This window comes from Heloderma suspectum, chromosome 1 (assembly GCF_057233095.1).
Source record: "Heloderma suspectum isolate Gila_16-S chromosome 1, 16-S_ref, whole genome shotgun sequence".
In the NCBI taxonomy this organism is placed as follows: Eukaryota; Metazoa; Chordata; class Lepidosauria; order Squamata; family Helodermatidae; genus Heloderma; species Heloderma suspectum.
This window is the reverse complement of record NC_139458.1, coordinates 156,246,323-156,260,114: the sequence shown is the minus strand read 5'-3', so window position 1 is coordinate 156,260,114 and position 13,792 is coordinate 156,246,323. Positions and strand designations below refer to the sequence as shown.

At 46.3% G+C, this 13,792-nt stretch overlaps 1 protein-coding gene across 1 annotated transcript in view; it reads right to left on the bottom strand.

Moving 5' to 3' along the window:
• Positions 1-12,402, bottom strand: part of LOC146358320 (glycerol-3-phosphate dehydrogenase 1-like protein) — a 36,515-nt gene extending 24,113 nt beyond the window's left edge. Inside the window, exon 1 of the mRNA XM_084807754.1 lies at positions 12,201-12,402. Within this exon, the coding sequence (XP_084663880.1) occupies positions 12,201-12,241 (41 nt within the window). The 5' untranslated portion in view covers positions 12,242-12,402. The remainder of the gene's footprint in view (positions 1-12,200) is intronic.
• Positions 12,403-13,792: the final 1,390 nt, after the last annotated feature.

Here is a 13,792-nt window from a genome sequence, read left to right as displayed (position 1 = left end):
TCTTCCAATCCAAACAAACTCAAACAACCAAAAGCCCCATGGCGATCGGCGAATGGCAACAGGGGCAGGACTGTGAAATCCGGAAGCCCCTAGTCATGGACTGGCACATGGGTGGTGGATACAGATTCAGTCATCCTGACTCAAGGACCGAGGCAGTTGAGTAGTTCAGCAGCTGTATCCACAACTGAGCAGTCCTATTCAGGATCCACTCTGCTCACCCTGTATGAGGAGGGGGCTAGAAAAGATGCCCTAAACATAATCTGCCTCATCTGCTCCCTGACTGGATTACCGCATCCAGTGGGGTCACCACTTAGCGGTCGCAAAAGACAAATGAACTTTGGAACATGGAATATACGGACACTGCTGGACAATACAGACAGTGAATGCCCTGAATGCAGGACTGCCATCATTGCAAGGGAGCTGAGATGTTTTAACATTGACATAGCAGCACTCCAAGAAACCTGAAGAGCAGGAGAGGGACAACTGAAGGAAGAAAAAGGAGGTTATACCTTCTTCTGGAAAGGACTGCCTGAACAAGAACGATGACTACATGGAGTAGGATTTGCTATTAAAAATGATCTTATGAAGCTCTTGTCAGAAGTTCCTACTGGCATTAACGAACGACTCTCAACCCTTCGAATAAAACTCACCCAAAACCAGCAGGCAACTATTTTAAGTACTTATGCACCAACATTAGATGCTGATGAAGACATCAAAGAAATTTTTTACTCCCAGCTGGACACCATCTTATCAGAGATACCTAAGGAGGACAAAATTATCCTCCTGGGCGATTTTAATGCAAGAGTTGGGCGTGATTTTGATCTGTGACCGGGGACCATTGGGAAAGAAGGAGCCGGCAAGAGCAACCAGAATGGAATTCTACTTCTGACTAAATGTGCAGAGCATAATCTTGTTATTACCAACACACTCTTTCACCAGAAAAATAAATTTAAAACATCATGGAAGCACCCTCGGTTGAAGCACTGGCATCTCCTAGATTATGTAATTGTTTGTGCCAGAGATCACTGCAATGTACTCCTCACCAGAGCCATGACAAATACTGACGACAGCTGGACAGACCACAATTAATTCATTCCACGATGGCCATTAAGATTGTTCCTCACCGTAGGCTCCAAGGAAGAAAACTAAGATGTAAAATCAACACCCAAGCCCTTCAAGATCCTATTAAGCGAGGCTGCTTTCAAACAACTCTCAAGGAACACCTACCTATGGAAACCCCTGAAAATGTTGAGGAACACTGGAATAAACTGAAGACCTCCATTATCGCAGCCTGTGAACAAACTATCAGATACCAAACTAAGAAACATCAGGATTGGTTCGATGAGAATGATAGGGAGATTTAGCATATTATTGATAAGAAAAGGAAAGCCTTCCAAATATGGCAAAAAGACATCAACTGTGCCGCTAAGAAAAAAATCCAAGCCAGTGCAAAGGCTGAGGTCCAAAGAAGAACTAGAGAACTTAAGAACACCTGGTGGATAAAGAAAGCTCAAGAAATCCAGCATTTTGCAGATGCCCATGATGTATGGGGCTTTTTTAATGCCACAACGGCCATCTACGGACCAACAAATCACGGTACAAACCCCCTGCGCTCAATAGATGGTGCCAAACTCCTAATGGTCAAAGAGTCTATTGCACTGCGTTGGAAAAGCATTACCACAATCTCCTTAACCGTAACTCTATTGTGGCTGATGAGGTCTTCTTGCAAATCCCACAAAAACAAACCAGAGATGAGCTTGCAGTATCCCCTAGTTTGGAGGAAGTCAGTAAAGCCATCAACCAAATGAAAAATAACAAAGCTAGTGTACCCGATGGGATCCCTGTTGAAGTCTTTAAAGAAGGTGGGCCTGAAGCTACATGACAGCTTCACAAGCTCATCGGAAAAATCTGGATGAAGGAGGAGATCTCAGCAGACTTCAGGGATGTCATAATTATCACTCTCTTCAAAAAGGGTGATAGAACAGATTGTGGAAACTATCGAGGCATCTCCCTTCTAGCTACGGCAGATAAAATCCTGGCAAGGATCCTCGCAAACTGCCTTCTACCTATCTCAGAAGACATCCTCCCTGAATCCCAAAATGGCTTCCACCCCTCCAGGGAGACAGTGGTTATGATCTTCACCACATGACAGCTCCAAGAAAAACACAGGGAGCAAAACCAACCTCTGTACATGGCGTTTATTGATCTGACTAAGGCCTTCGACATTGTAAACCAAACTGCTCTCTGGGCCATCCTTTTGAAAACCGGATACCCTAATAAATTTGTGAACATCTTGCGGCTCCTCCATGACGACATGATGGCAACAATCTTGGATAACAATGGCTCTCAAAGTGATCCATTCAAAGTGGGATCAGGCATTAAACAGGGATGCGTTATTGCTCCAACTTTATTCGCTATCTTCATCGCTATGATTCTACACCTTGTTGAAGGGAAACTTCCCACTGGTGTAGAAATCATATATCGAACAGATGGAAAACTTTTTAATTTCAGTAGGCTGAAAGTAAAAAGTAAAGTAATTACAACCTCTGTCACAGAACTTCAATATGCTGATAACGTAATCTGCGCACATTCAGAGGAAGCTCTCCAAACTATCCTAAACATCTTTGCAGAAGCATATGAAAACCTCGGCCTCTCGCTTAACATCAAAAAAACCAAAGTGCTTTACCAGCAAGCACAAACCAACCCCTCTGTAGTGCCATCAATCCAGCTTAACGTTGTGATGCTCGAAAATGTTGATCACTTTTCTTATCTTGGCAGCCATCTCTCCACAAAAGCCGACACAATGCTGAAATTCAGCATCGCCTGAGCTCTGCGAGTGTTGCATTCTCCCGAATGAAATGTAGTGTTTGAGGATCGGGACATTCACAGGGAGACCAAAATGCTTGTTTACAAAGCCATTGTACTACCGACCTTACTGTATGCCTGTGAAACATGGACCATCTATAAACGCCACCTCCAACTTCTCGAAAGATTTAATCAACGCTGCCTCCGAAAAATTCTGCGAATTACTTGGGAAGACAGACGGACTAATGTCAGCATACTGGAAGAAGCAAAGACCACCAGCACTGAAACAATGATTCTCCAACATCAACTTCGGTGGACCGGCCATGTTGTTCAAATGCCTGATCGTCGTCTTCCAAAGCATCTATTTTATTCCCAACTTATGAATGGAAAATGGGATATTGGTGGACAGCAAAAGAGATTTAAAGATGTTCTTAAAGCTAATCTACAAAAATATGACATAAGCGTTGAGAACTGGGAAGCTCTAACCCATGAGTGTTCCAACTGGAGGTCAGCTTATATTAAAGGTGCTATGGACTTTGAAGAAGCACGAGTACAGGGCGAAAGGGTGAAACGAGCTCAGCGGAAGGCACGTCAAGCAAATCCTCACTGGAAACCTATGTCCTCACTGTGGGAGGCTGTGTGGATCCAGAACTGGCTTTCACAGCCACCTGCAGACCCGCTGCTAAGACTCTACCCCTGGAAGACAATCTTACTCGGTCACGAGTGATCGCCATGAGTGGTTATTCTTAGCTAACTCATCTGGAATACGGCCTTGAAAACTATTTACCGTGGCCTTCTCTTAATATGATTGCTGTTTTTGCTGTTGTTGTTGAATTTATTGATATTTTATTGTGTTTGTTTTTATCACTTTTAATATTTTAACTGTTTTTATGTATTTTATTGCTGTGAGCTGCCTTGGGAGGGCTTCGGCCCAGAAAGGCGGCCAAGGAAATTTTTAAATTAAAAAATATATAAATAAATAATATGAGGGTGTAGTAAGGTGGGCAAGTATACTACTTCACAGAGGACAGTCCTCTATTTGAAGGCCTCCTCTGTTTGAAGGGCTGTCCAGTCTAAGACTGGTTTAAAGGGTAAAGAACTATCAGAAGGGCGAGCAGGGAGAGGCCTCACAGTTGCGCATCCACAGTTAGCGCCTGGAGAGTAGACTGAGCAGGTGGCACAGGTCACCTGATCACAATCTTTCCCACTATGTAGTGATGCACTGTATTTCCATTTAAATGATAGTAATTATTTCTGAAACTGCATCTATACATATACAGTAGCATATGGACAGTTTATGCAAATCTGTGTCCTCTTTTGTCCCCTTTTTGGTAATGTATTTCCTTTTTTGTGGGGCAGTGTGTAAGTGGTCACCCTGAGGTGTGATCTTGAACTGCCCTAAAATCAGGCCCATACATGAGACATTTAGGGTGCAATCCTATGCATGTTTAGACAGAGAAAAGGCCTACAATTCCCAGCATGCCCCAGCCAGCCATGCTGTAAAATACAGCCATACATCTGTAAAAAGATACATTAAAAAATTGCTAACCGACCAGCTAATAGCTGTACCACAGCTAGTAACAAGAAACAGCAAAACTGTAATCTGAGAGTTAAACCAGACCAGGAGCAAAGTTTCTGAATCTGAAACTAGGAAAAATAAAGGTCACAAGATCTGAATAAGGAAACCCTCCAGCTGAGAAGAGCTATTGAGAAACCGACGTCTCTGTGTGAGAGGTTGTCTTGTTTTGAAAAGATTGCTGAATACTGAACTTTAACATCTGTTTTGGTGGCTTAAAGAATGTGACTCTGACTGCAAGATATGGCAGATACGGCTTGGTGTTTCATGTCAGTACCTCAGCTTCAGAAACATAAACATTCCCTCTCCCTCATTGTACTCTGAGGGACTTGAGCTTGAAGCCATCACGTGAACCATATAGCAGCATTCTCCGGGCAGTGAGGTCAAGCTGCTACTTTTGTGAAGGCTTTCAAAACAATAATTTTGTATGCGTACAATACAATCCACAGTTGTTACCTCTTTCTTGCAGGGGTTGCAGACATCGTTTTCTGAAGGTAGCTCTTCTGTTACAAAGACATCACACACTTTCAGCACCAAAACTATATTTTGTCGCTAAGAAAATGTTTATTCCATGAGATAGCGCCACAGTTGCTACTGTGAGTGCTGTGCGTGTGTGAAGAAAATGGCCATGCAAGTGGCATTAGTGATCAAAATGGTGCAACTCCCTTCTCCCTGCCATTTTGTGACCTTTAAAAAAGTTACATTTTTAAATTACTTCAAAAGGAAGGTGCTTCTCTCTGCTATATCATCTCATGTCACCTATTTATTTGTATACCAGTTTTCCACAAAATTGTGCCCAAAGTGTCTCACAACATAACAGATGAACAGCAGTAAATATAATTTTCAACATAACAACAATAAACATAACCATATAAAAAAATACAATAGTAACAATTACAAACAGCAATAATGTTGGCAGATAAATACAGAACAGACATACCAAGACATACAATATCCAATAAAACAGTGTGAATAAACTAGTCTGATCGAACAGCTGAGCACTAAACGGGAGAGAAGCATAGCACAGAAATATAAGCAAGACTCCCTATGAAGATAAACAGATCTCCATTCCACATGAGCTCTCTACAATTAGCCTACGAACACTGGCTGGCAACCACACCTCCCGCTTGTGGCAGCCCGCCACCCAGCTCTCACCTGGGTCTCCTCTCGCAGTCCCTTCCGCATTTCCCACCTGGAGAGGTAAAGATCGGCAGTCCTCCTTCAAGCCCCACATGCCCACAAAGTTGTATTGATATTACTCAGTCCCTCCCCACTAAATATTACTCCTTCCAACACTAGTCTTCAAGCTGCAAGCTTTATTAGACTCTAAGGTGGGGTGAGGCAGGTGGAAATGCTCAGCCCCACTCCACCAGACACTCCTATCACTGGAATGCATGAACACTCATGTTGCTCTTTAAAGGCAAGAAAGCAAACAGAGTCGTGAACATAAGCAAGGCTTCCCTTTCTTCCCACAGCTGTGCCCTACTTTTAAAAGAGAAGTTGCTTCTTTTGTTTTAAAAGGTTTTTGCAAGTTGTTTACCCTTCTTTAAAGCACACATCTCTTCTGGTTTAAAGCAACCCGCTCCACCTTCCTGATCCAATATCCGTGGGTGAGTGATACCGTTTCTTTACAGCAGGACTGCACAACTTGTGCAGCCCACAAGGCATGTATGGTGGCTTGCCAGGGGCTCTATCGGAGCAGCTGCAGAACAAAAGGCCCAGGCCCCAAATCCAGCATTATGGGGATCCCAATCCAGAGTTCCCCAGAAGACCCCCCGCTGCCCCTCCCCCCCCCAATTGTTTGGTGCTTTCCCGGCTTTTGTGCAGTTTTTTCCCCCATTCTAGAAGATTGAAATGCCTCTCCGAAGGTTTAGTTATTGGCAGCGAGAGCTTTAAGCTACAATATGCTGATATCTTTGGGGTTGGGCCTCATCCCTTTTGCCTTTGGCTGAGCCCACCACTGGAATATAGCCCCTGAGAGCTTCTCCAAAATAGAATGTTGTCCCCAGGCTGAAAGAGGTTCTGCACTGCTGGGCTTGATAAACCTCCTGTCTTTGCCACCTGCCTGGGAATGCAAAAACAAGGAGTTTCCCCAGTGCCTGGCAGGTCACAATGCCTTGTTCCATAGGTGGGTCACGTGTTGTCCAGATCTGCTTTACAGGGGCCTGTGTGGTTATTGCACCAAGGTAGGCATTTGCTTTCTTTATTCATGCAAAAGAAAAAAAAGGGCCAGGTTTGATGGAGTCCTCTACAAGGTGCCTTCTGCCGGCATAGGGTGGCCGCCAGGTGTCTTACTTTACATAGGACAGTCCTCTGTTTTAGAGAGCTGATAGAAAACAGTCCTCTGTTTGAAGATCTGCCCAGGCCAGGTCTGGTTTAAAGGTAAGGATCCATAAGGAGGGAGAGCAGGGGCACTGGCATTGTCCATCAACAGTTAGCATCTGAACAGTAGGCTGAGCAGGCGCAAAGGTCACCTGGTCAGTCTTCTCCACGATGCTGACAAATATTGTATTTCTATTTAAATTATTATTTCTAAATGTGTATCTATGCATATAAATTTGCATATGCAAATATTATGCAAATTGGCACCCTCTTTTGTCCTCTTTTTGGGTGAGGCATTTCCTCTTTTTTGGCGAAGTTGAAGTGGCCACCCTACTCCCTGGTGACCTCCAAAGCTTGCCAGGGAGCAGATGGGCCAGGCAACAGAGGCAACAAGCACAGATGCTCAAAGCAGCACAGTTCAAACTGCAGCTCTATAAACAGATGCACCAAGCCTATCCCCAATGCTCTGGACCCCACTCCAACAGGTACACTGGTGGTAGAGCCCCAAAGCATCGGGGATAAGGAAGATAGCAATAGGTGCACATGTGTGACCCGGTGCTTCTCTTCACAGCACTGGGCCATTAAAAATGTGCTGTGTGAAGAAGTACTTCATTTCGTCTGCGCTGAATCTCCCACCACTCATATTCACTGGGTGATCCCACGTTCTAGTATAATAAAAACATCTCCCTATCCACTTTGTCCACACCGCGCATAATTTTGTACACCTCTATCGTGTCCCCTCTTACTCATCTTTCTTCTAAGCTAAAATTGCCTGTTCTCTGAAGGAACTGTAGCCATGTGCCTGCAACTAGCTGGCAAACCAAGAGAAACAGAAGGTCCATATCGGCTCTTCGGTGTATTGTGGGTTGGAGTCTGCCTGCTTTTCTGATGAGGAGGTCTGTGTGGGTGGGCTTCGTGGGTGCAGCAGACGGACAGATTTTCACGTGAAAATCTGTCCATATGCTCCTTGAATAAGGCGTTGGTGCTGCGCACCCCCGCTGCATCATGTGATCTCCCACCATCTTGCTCCATTTCCTTCTCTCCCTCCTTTTCAGTCATTACAGAGCTACACATTTTGCGCAACTGATCTAAACTGGGGTCTTGTGGTGTCCCTGGCTATCATCCTGCCCCTCATCATCAGCCTTTTCTTCTTTCACTTAAATGTGTTTTAACACTGAACTTGCACCTATGTACCCATTCACCGTGGGTCCATTACAACTCTGCCATGAAAACAGAACAGGAGTTAATAAGGTAAAAACAAAAACACAACACTTCCCAGGTTTCCTTTGCTTAATCCTGACATCAACCCTCAAAATCCAAGCCAGAAAGATTCCCAAACTTCGATTATGGGGCATCTCCAAGGTCAAGTAGTTCTATAAGCTGCATGACAAGTGCACTGAGATGTACAGCCATAATGGAATTTGTGTAGCAGTATAGTATTTTTATTCAAGATTGTTCTTGTCAAAGCAGAACAAAGCACTTTTCACTGATGTAGATCTCTAAGAGAGTGCCCAAACTGGATGTTAAGATAATAGAGATCTCTGTTGGAAGACACTGCTTTTTGAACTTACTTTCGCATTCTTTCAAATCTTTATGTAAACCTGAGCATAGTAAACAGGCAATATGCATGAAAGGAACAGACTAGGGAGGACTGGGAAAAGAATGGTCTGATTAGTATAAACAGTGGGTTGTATCCAATGCTAATCTAACATAAATCCCAATTACTTCAATGGGTCTGCTCTAAGTAGGTGTAACACTGGATACTTTTCCATTGGTTCCAGTAATAGTTTTAGTTGGTCCTAATGACTTTCAGCTGGCCCTATGTAAAGGTCTTATTGTGTGTGTGGGGGGGAGGCTGAGTAATTAATTAATTCTTCCCTTACTGATACCCAGCCACCATCTGATAGACACCTTGACCAACACTTACAGATTTGTACACATTATGAATTAGTTATCAAACCCTCATGCTGGTTTCACTGCAGGACTGATCTCACAGTGTTTAAAAGAACCTAAGAAGAGCCCTGTTGGATCCAACCAAAGGCCTATCTTGTCCACTTTCCTGTTTCTCACAGTGGCCAACCAGATGCCTATGGGCTGTTGTTCCCCAGCAACTGGGTACTGAAAGGCATGCTGCCTCTGATCCTGGAGGTTGTGTGTGTGTGTGTGTGTGTGTGTGTATATATATATATATAATGACTAGTGGCCATTATGACTAATAATTCATGAAGGATAGCCTTATTCTCCATGAATTTGTCTCAACAACTTTTAAAGCCATCCAAGTTCATGGCCATCACTACACCTTCCATAAGTAAATTATGCACTGGGTCAAGAAGTACTTCCTTTTGTCTGCCCTGAATCTCCCACCACTCAGATTCACTGGATGACCCCAAGTTCTAGTATTATGAGAGGCCCATCCACTTTCTCCACACCGTGCATAATTTCATACACCTTTGTCATGCCCCCACTTACTCTCCTTTTTTCTAAACTAAAAAGCCCCAAATATTGTAACGTTTCCTCATAAGGGAGTTGCTCCAGCCCCTCGATCATTTTGGTTGCCCTTTTCTGCACCTTTTCCAGCTGTGCAATATCCTTTCTGAGATGCAGTGACCAGAACGGTACACTATTCAAAGTGTGGTCACACTAGAGTTGCATAAAGGAATTCATCTTTTTCACAGTTGCCGCACACTGGCTCGACTTTTTAATTGAGCAATTCACCACAACCTCAAGATCCCTTTCCTGGTCAGTTGCCCACCAGCTCAGACCCCATCAGCATATATATGAAGTTAGGGTTGTTGTTTTTTTGCCCCAACGTGCATCACTTTACATGTACTAATGATGAATTGCATTTGGTATTTTATTGTCCATTCACCAGTTTGGACAGATCCTTTTGGAGCTGTTTGCCATCCCTTTTTGCTTTTACCACCTTGAATAATTGGCGTCATCCCAAAACTTGGTCACCTCATTGCTCAACCCTGACTCCAGATCATTTGTGAACAAGTTAAAAACACCTGTCCCAATATAAATCCGTGGGGGGACCCCACTTCTTACATGCCTCCATTGCAAGTAGTGTCCCTTTATTCCTGCTCTCTGCTTCCTGATCTTTAACTAATTACTGATCCATATGTACAACAATAACCCCATCCTAAACACAGTTCTGGGAAATTAAGCCCAATTTTATTTCAGAGAAAAAACAATGTGTTCTAATGGATTGCATGTCACAGTACAAGCAGTTCCCCATTTTCCTGAGTACTTTTTTTTCAGGGAGCTCAGTATGTCACTGGATCTATACCTCTTGAGGTCATGCCTCTTGCCAGTTGATGTTCCACTGGGTTTTGGCAGCCTGGTGCCCTCCAGATGTTTTGGACTACAACTCCCATATCCTATACACACACACATACACACACAAAATGAGAAGATCCTCCTCCATAAAGCACTCTGAAGCTGCAGTTCTAAACACTCTGAGCTTTTCTAGCCAAGGCTTTTAATCCACTGTATCTACTTCCAATTTTGTCACAGAATTAAGATCAGTTCTGTAGACAAAGAGCTTTTCCTTTCCTGCCTTTCCACTACATAACCTCTAGGTGTGGTATAGCAGAATAAAACAATTACACTAGTAGGGACTAGTGCACTTTGTTTCAGTATTAAAAAACATACCGCATTTTCCCCATTCCAAAACTGCTGCAAAAGTGCTCTTAAAAAACAGACGTGAAAGCACCAGTAAACAACCATGAGTGATGAACGACAAACAGACAATAAAAGCCTCATATACAAAAGCCCAATATCCCATTGGACACAGTAGGATTTACAGTGAACATATATAGGTTTGCTAGAATCCTTGGGGATTTAAAGCGTTACTCCTCAGATTAAACGTTTATTTTATAGAGAAGCCTTAACCAAATATAAAAAAAGGTAAAGGTGTCCCCAACCAGTCGTGTCCGACTCTAGGGTGCAGTGCTCATCCCCGTTTCTAAGCCGAAGAGCCAGTGCTGTCCGAAGACGCTTCTGTGGTCATGTGGCCAGCATGACTGAAAACCGAGGTGCACGGAACGCTGTTACCTTTCCCGCAGAGGCGGTACCTATTTATCTACTTGCAATTTCTTGCTTTCGAACTGCTAGGTTGGCAGAAGCTGGGACTGAAGACGGGAGCTCACTCCATCACGCAGCACTCGGGTCTCAAACTGCTGACCTGTCGACCTTCCAGTCTGCAGTTCAGCATCTTAACCACTAAGCCACCGCGGCCCTCCAAACGTTTGGGACTACAGCTCCCATCACCCCTGACAATTGGCCATGCTGGCTGGGGCTGATGGGAGTTGAACTCCAAAACATCTGGAGGGCACCAGGTTGGGGAAGGTTGTTATAGACTAACCACTTATTTCAGAAATCTCAGCCCCATAGAACATAATGGATGTCCCATTGTTCACACCCCTTCAGGTCTATGGTGATACTTCATAAAGCAGATTTCATGGTGTCTTATTACAACCCTTTCATTTTATTTCCCCCTTCCCACCTTTTTTTGAGAAATCCTGTATCACTGTGTTTGAGTTGCCCTCCTTTTTTCCAGCCTGTCTCTGGATTTACTGCACTATTAAATCAGAAGAGAAAGCAATATGTTTCTCCCCATCCCATTCAAACCCTTTGGGTTTAGTTTTCCAGGAAACATTACATAAAAATGCTTCCATCAGATTACAGTTTGGATGCCAGTTCCCTGGGGCATCCGGTGCGAACCCTTTTTGGCAGCCTTCTCCAATCTGGTCCCCTCCAGATGCGTTGGACTACAATACCCCCAAACCCAAGCTAGCTATGGGGATTGTAGTCCATTACATCTGGGGGGCACCAACTTGGGGAAAGCTTCTGCAGGATGCACTTCTGCTGATTTCTCATCAAGCCTACAAAATCAGGACCACGTCTATCTACCACCACTCCTTAAATTGGTGAGCTACCATATGGCTGGCTGGGGCTGATGGAAGGGAAGTCCAACATAATTGGAGGGCACCAGGGTGGGAAAGGCTGTTCTATAAAACGGGGCGGGGGGGAGTCCTTCCTCTTTCTTTCTTTCTTTCTTTCTTTGGCTCAGGTGTGTGATGACGGATAGGAAAGAGAAGACGGGGGCTGCCTGCAAGGGGCCCAGGAAAGGAACGGAGCACGTCGGAAAATTCCCCCCAGCCCGATATCCTCGCCCGAGGGGGCAGGAGGGGCTATACGACGAGCGTTCGCCAAGCTGGTGCCCTCCAGATTTGTTGGACTACAACGCCCATAGCCCCCGCTCATTGGCCATGCTGGCTGGGGCTGACGGGACTTGGAGTCCAACACATCTGGAGTGCCCGCCGCATAGCCCCTCCTGCCGCCTCGCTCTTTCTCCCTCTCGCTTCGGGGGAAGAGACGAGAGGCGGCTCGGCGAGCCCCCCCCCCGAGTTCTCGGGAAGCGGCGCCTTCGGAGGGTCTCAACAGGTCCATGTGCCCCCGCCCGCGGGGTGCTCCGGGCTCCGTCGGTCCTCACCAGTTCCCGGAGCCGATGATGCAGGCTCTCATGGGCGGCATGACGGCGGCTCCCGATCCGCGGCTGCACGGGCGGCGGCAGATGCCCCCTGCGGCGTCGCTGGGCGGCGGCGGCGGCGGCGGCACCCCTCCTCGGCTTGGAGCGTCCCGCAGGCTGGGGAAGCGGGTCGACACTCCCCAGCGGACGAGCGCCGCCTGTCTCCGGCGATCCAGCCCGCGGGTGGGAGGGTGGCAGCCCTGAAGGCCAATGAGAGGAGGAGGAGAGTGAGTTCAGCAGAGAGAGCGCCAAGGGGGGGGCTCCGCTCCCCCCGTGGGTAAAGGGGGGCAAGGAGGCCCGTTGGGGTGGGAGGGCAAGACGCGGGGGAGAGCAGAACGTCAGGCGCAAGCAACTGGAGGCAGCGTCTGTTAAAAATCAACCCCCCCCCCGTTTTTTTAATGAATTAATTTTGTTACTGCGTTTACATCCCGCCTTTTTTTCCTTTACAAGGAGCCCAAGGCGACTTCCATGGTCCTTCTCCTTTCCCTTCTTATCCTCACAACAGCCCTGCGAGGTAGGTTAGGCTGAGAGTCAGTGGCTGGACCAAGGCCACCCAGTGAGTTTCACGGATCATAGAATCGCAGAATAGTAGGGCTGGAAGGGGCCCACCAGGCCATCGAGTCCAACCCCCTGCTCAGTGCAGGAATCCAAGTCAGAGCATCCCTGACAGATGGCTGTCCAGCCTCGTCTTCAATGCCTCCAGTGTGGGACAGCCCGCTGCCTCAGTGGGCTCAGTGGGAACTAGAACCCGGATCTCCCGAATTCCAGACCAACACTCTAACCACTACACCACACTAGCGCTGGCTCACTATTATTTTCACTGGCTGTGTGATTCCCCCCCCCCCCATGTGCGGATTCGATTAACCCCAGCAGCCGGGTGTTCTTGGCTTGCCTGAGGAGAGACAGGGCTGTTGAGGAGGAGGCCGGTGCCCGCAGCAAAAGAACAAGAAAAAACTAGGGCCTTCTCTCCTGGGAGGGCGCTGACACTGCTGGCAGGTCTGTTCCGAAGGACTGAGCTCAACGAACTCCCTCTCCTGTAGAGCAGCACACCACACGCTGGTTGGCTTTTTCCCCTCTTCCAGTCCTGCCCAGGGTAGCAGTAGCAGCAGCAGGCAGGAAACATGATCGTATTTGCAGAGGGTATTGAAAAAGAGGGAGCGCTGCCTTGTGATGAACCCGGTCGGCATCCCACTTCGGGCTCTGGGAAACAGATCGTGCAGGGTTGGGGGGTTGCTGCATTTGTGAGGGCAAGCTATTGTTTCAGAAAACTCCCTTTGACCCACAGCAGCAGTGTGGGATGACAAGAAATATGTGTGTACGCACCAACCTTTCCCAACATGCTGCCCTCTAGAAGTTGTGGGCTACAATTCCCATCAGCCCTAGCCATCATGGCTAACGGCCAGGGATGACAGGAGTGTTAATCTGGAGGGCGCCAGGTTGAGGAAGTCTGATGTACAGGATGGGACAGGATGGGACACGATGTTCCTCTCAGACCAGTTTCTTATCCAAAATATTGTCTGTTCCCAGCTGTGGATTTGGTCTATAGCAGATGCTAA